General features: G+C 33.8%; 1 protein-coding gene across 2 annotated transcripts in view; it reads right to left on the reverse strand.

Moving 5' to 3' along the window:
• Window positions 1-652: 652 nt before the first annotated feature.
• mef2ca (myocyte enhancer factor 2ca) overlaps window positions 653-5444 on the reverse strand; it is a 42830-nt gene continuing 38038 nt past the window's right edge. For both annotated transcript variants that reach the window (XM_081354724.1, XM_081354725.1), the window contains 4 exons: window positions 4991-5163; window positions 4306-4435; window positions 3055-3178; window positions 653-1911 (listed from right to left, as the gene is read on the reverse strand). In XM_081354724.1, coding sequence (XP_081210850.1) covers window positions 1545-1911; window positions 3055-3178; window positions 4306-4435; window positions 4991-5163 — 794 coding nt within the window. In that variant the 3' untranslated portion in view covers window positions 653-1544. The remainder of the gene's footprint in view (window positions 1912-3054; window positions 3179-4305; window positions 4436-4990; window positions 5164-5444) is intronic.

Here is a 5444-nt window from a genome sequence, read left to right on the forward strand (position 1 = left end):
AAATCATATTTGAGCCATGATGGTTTAAATCACGATGCCTTTTAGTTTTGGCACTGGAACTCCAGAAAATTTCATGATTTATCAACAAAAAAAAATATATTTTGTCAAATCAACTTCAGATAGCACAATATTTTGAGTTTCTGTTGATTAAACCAATCTCCTTCATTGTATTAACTCAATTAAATTTATTTCAATGAACTAAAATTTTAAAGCAACCAGGTGACTTACCTTTTTAAGTTAAACAGACAATATTTTTTAAAGTGTACTCTGTTAAAAAAAGTGTATTTTTTATGAATAAATCACAACATATGTTTTTACATTGCTTTAACTCATCAAAATAAGTTAAGCATTTTTTTTTTAAAGTTATACAAGATTAAACCAATTTTTTAGTTAACTTAAATATTCAAGTTGATTGTACTTAATTTAAGGCAGCGACTTTTTTACAGTGAGAAATGTGTTTTGATGAGTTTTTAAGAATTTTAGATATACAGCCTACCAAAAAAATACAAATTCTGGTCTAGTTTTGCATCATAATATGCAAAAACATCCATCTCTGAAGAAACATTTGATTCACACTGATCAAAATCCATGCAATAACCTGATGAATTAAAGAAACGAGCAAGCAAAAAAAAAAAAAAAGGGAAAAAAAAAGTGCAATTGTTTATATGGCTTTATTTTTGGAGCTCACACAGCTTTACCTCTCTGTTCAACATCGGCAAAGCTTGAAATCACATTCTGACTCATGTGGTCAACAGGTAGCAACAAATGCTCTGCATTTTTATGAAAATATAAGCAAAATGTATTGTACATCTCTTCCACCGGGGACAGGCAATACATGGCCCAGAGAACTTTAGCGTTGTTAACACGGCTCTGAAATATCAACAACATTTACAAGAGGATTTGTGAATTTGGAACACTTCCCGATCCCGTTTAGAATTGTAAAAATGGCGTCCATTCCTCAGCCCTGGGCCCGTGTAGTCTTAAAATGGTGCGTGATGGCTTTCTCTATCGCTCCGTTAATCGCGAATAAACCTGCAAATCCTGGCAGGTCCGTTTACCCAAAAGCCTCATCGTTCTCTATTTACATAAATACGTTGAACCTGCAACACAACAACGTCTGTGATAACATACATTTGCAAGTTAGTGCGCATTGACGTGAGCGTAAAGGCCCCGAATATTACTTGTACAAGCCCTGAGACACGTCAATGCCTCCTTTAATAGTTTAATTATGCATAATATATTACTGAAACTAAAAAGTAGCTTTACCAAACAAGAGTACCAGACTTCTCTTTTTAATCCTGTATGCTTGTATACATACATACACACGTATGTAAAATTACATGTATATATTTTTTTTTTGTCGTTTTCCCCACACGTGGCACAAGCGATGCATGTCCCTTGCCCCCAACCCCAAATCACAAACACGCCCTCCCTCCCCTGTTTATCTTATATATATATCAATTTTAATACTTGATGTAGCACTCACACTCCGCAGAAACAAATATAATAATACTAAAGTGAAATCTCCAGGTCGAGAAGCGGGATCACGAGGCCCAGCCCTCGGACAGACGCATGCGCTTGACGGAGGGGCTCTGCCGCTCGTCCTGAGAGGGTCTCAGCAGTCCCATGGGCGAGTGGAAGTCGGAGCGGTGTTCCTCGCGGTCGCTGCCGTCGTACGAGCTGCCGCAGCTGCTCAGGCTGTCCACCGGGGAGCGTCCCGAGTCCTGCCGCAGGTGGCCCTGCTGGGACGCCTGCTGGGCCAGGGGAGGGGGCAGGGGCTGAGCGTAGCCCCCCGGGGTGCCTCCCGCGCGGTCCCGGGGAGGAGACACGGGTTCCGACTTGATGTGCAGGCTCTGATTGGACGGCAGCGAGAGGGTGGAGCTCTGACATAACTGTGTGCTGCCGCAGTTCCTGTGGGGAGAGAGAGGAGACACGGTTAAAGGCCGAGGAAAAACGTGACAACTCACTGGTAAATAGATATAGTCAATACAGGTTGGGACCGTATGAGGATATTAATGGTAAAAATGATGAATTTCACACAATTTTTGAGAGATTAATGCAGATTATCACTTTTCTAAGACTGATGTTTTAATGCATCTTCGGCGCTTTTAAAGTTCTAGAGTCTAAAATTCTGAGATAGCTAGTTACATTTTTATATATAGTTTTATATATAGTACATTCTAAAATGTAACACATTTTAGAATGTATATTATATTTTATTATATTATATTAAGTTATTTTTTATATTAAATATAAATATTATATTAAAATAAAATCCCAGATTCCCAGCTAAATTTAAGTGAAAAATTTAACTGAACAAAAAAAACATGATTCTAAAAATGTATTGTATTATATTATAATGCATTTTGATATTTTTAATTAAAAAATGTTAATTCCAATAAAAATAAAATACAGATTCCTAGGAAAAAGGGTTGAGTAAAAATTTAAACTGAAAAAAAAAAAATATATATATTAAATATTATATGAATAAAATATTATATTAAATATAAAATCCCAGATTCCCAGCATAATCATTTAAGTGAAAAATTTAACTGAACAAAAAAAATCATGAATTTCAAAATGTATTATATTATTATACAATTTTTGAATTCCAATAAAAATAAAATTCTGATTCCTAGGAAAACAATTTAAGTAAAAGGTATATTATTATTTTATTATATTATATTATATTATTAGTTTGACATTTTTAATTACTTTTAAAATCGCAGATCACCAGCAAAACAATTTAAATGAAAAATTAAAATGAAATACCATGAATTCGACAATGTATTATTATATTATATTATATTATATTATATTATATTATATTATATTATATTATATTATATTATATTATATTATATTATATTCACATTTGTGTTGAATTTTAATTAAAAAGAAAATCAAAACTTTTTGGATCCCACTGTATTTCCAGCCCTTACATTATGATATAACACTGCACATGCCCACAGTGATTTGTCTGTCGTTATAGTGAGTATTACAGCTGATCTTCAGTGTGTTTTGGGTGCACAGGTCAGGGGTGAACATGCTCACCCGAGATGTCCTAGGCCAGAATGCTGCATGTTCTGCTGCCAGCCGGTCATCGAGCCCAGATGAAGAGAAGTTGAGCTGTTAAAACCGGTCAGAGAGGACAGGTCTGCACTGCTGAGAGAATATTCTAGAAGGGAAGAGAAAGATCTCTGTTCAACACACTGCATATAGACCGGACTGAATCTCCTGCTGACTGCAACAGGAAGAGGCTGAAAGAATATTGAGTCAATGACGCCACCTGGTGGTGTAATTAAGACTCTTCAAACAGTTCAGATTCACTGAGTAAACCTTAAATGTGCATAGTGTGCACATTTAAAATAATTTGAATATACATTATCTTCAAAAATATGGGGTCAGTAAGATTTTTTCATAGAAATTAATTGTATTCAGCAAGGATGAATTACATTGATCAAAAGTAACATTAAAGACATTTATAGTGTTACAAAAGATTTCTATTTCAAATAAATGCTAACAAAAGTTATTATAAATTTTAATAATATTTCACAATATTACTTTATTAAAATCAAATAAAAATTCAAAAATATTTAGACTTCAAGAAATCTTACTGAACTCAAACTTTTAAATGTTAGTGTAGTGTATAATACAGTATATATATATATATAATTATATAATGCATAGTATAATATATAATATTATATAGTAATGTAATCTCATCAACATTATATTGTATTATATATTATATTATAAAACAATCAATATAATATAATATATTATAAAATAATATATAATAATGTTTTGTAATATAATTTAATATAAACAATTATATAATATAATGTTGTTTATATTACATTATATTTCATTACATTATATTTCAATATATTATATTATATTATATTATTTTATATTTAGGGCTGTCAAAAGATTAATCGCATCCAAAATAAAAGTTTGTGTTTAAATAATATATGTGTATATATTACACATACACATATATATAAAACACACATGCTTGTATATATTTAAGAAAAATGTGTAATTTATATATAAAACATTTATATTTATATATAATATAAATTATATATAAATATATATGTATGCAAATATTTCTTAAATATATACATATACATGCATGTGTGTGTATTTATTTATACAAATTTAATTATACACAGTACACACACATATATTATGTAAACACAGACTTTTATTTTGGATGCGATTAATTGCGATTAATCTTTTGACAGCCCTAATTATATTATATTAAATTCGATGATATTATATTATTTGAGCAGCACTCACCTGTACCGTATGAGGTAGAGAGGGCTGATGGGTAACCGCCCATTCCCTGTCCTGGTAGAGTGGGTGTGGCTACAGACACCACTGGTGTGCTCAGGGACTGGGCGGACTGAGAGTTGTTTATTCTCTGGTTCTGTGGGAAAGAAATATGATATTTAAAACAACAGCGACAGAATTAAATTGCGCAGGACGAACAGTAAATGTGCAGGTTATATCATATCTGCTCTGTCTAACTGCTTAATAGATATATGATATACTGATATTTATAGACACATGTGACCAATAACAGGTAATCACCCTGCAATCACCGCCGGAGTTTCACTGTTGCTATGGGAACCACTAACGCAGTCCCCTTGGCAACAGAGGAATGAGACTGTTTTGTTTCAGTGTGCATTTGACCAAACTTTTTCTGTGCTCTGTTTGATGGTTAATCGTGTTTCACTGAAGGTGTGCAATGATGCTACTTACCAGCAACATGTCAACATCCTCCGACTGGTGAGCAGTTAAAAGAATACAGCTCTAATTAGTTCTAGTAAAACTGAAGAAACGGCTTTATGGCATATATTTGATGGTCTGAACTGGTTTTATATGGGCAATGCTGGTGTGTTTAGCATTAAATCCTCATTGCAACTGAACTTGACGGCCAGTGATCATATTCTGGCATGTGGCACTGGTGATGTGAACTTACGATGGAGGGCATGGTGTTCTTGGATCCGGGGGGGATCAGGACACGCAGGTCCGGCTTGCGGTTGCTCATGCTCATGCTCATGGACGGAGGAGACTTGGCCTGCATGTTCTTACTCATGTTCCCCGGAGAGACCAGCAGACCAGGGGAGTTGCGGTGGTTTCCATACCCGTTTCCTATGGGACAGTGTAAGAGGTCGAGTCAGTCTAACACCAATGACCATACACACACTTTCACAATACTATCATAGACAGCAACTGCAAAACATGCTAGAGCAATTTCACGTCACAAATACAATATAGAAGTATTATCAAAACACTGAAGGAGATGCCCTGGATTTCTTTTTCATCAATTATAACATAGAAAAAAAAAATAAAAAAAAAATAAAGCTTTAAATGTCAAGAAATTGTGAGAAAAGAAAATGTGTCCCTACATTTGCATAATTGATCATTTAATC

Source organism: Scardinius erythrophthalmus, assembly GCF_964197995.2.
Source record: "Scardinius erythrophthalmus genome assembly, chromosome: 23".
Lineage (NCBI taxonomy): Eukaryota > Metazoa > Chordata > Actinopteri > Cypriniformes > Leuciscidae > Scardinius > Scardinius erythrophthalmus.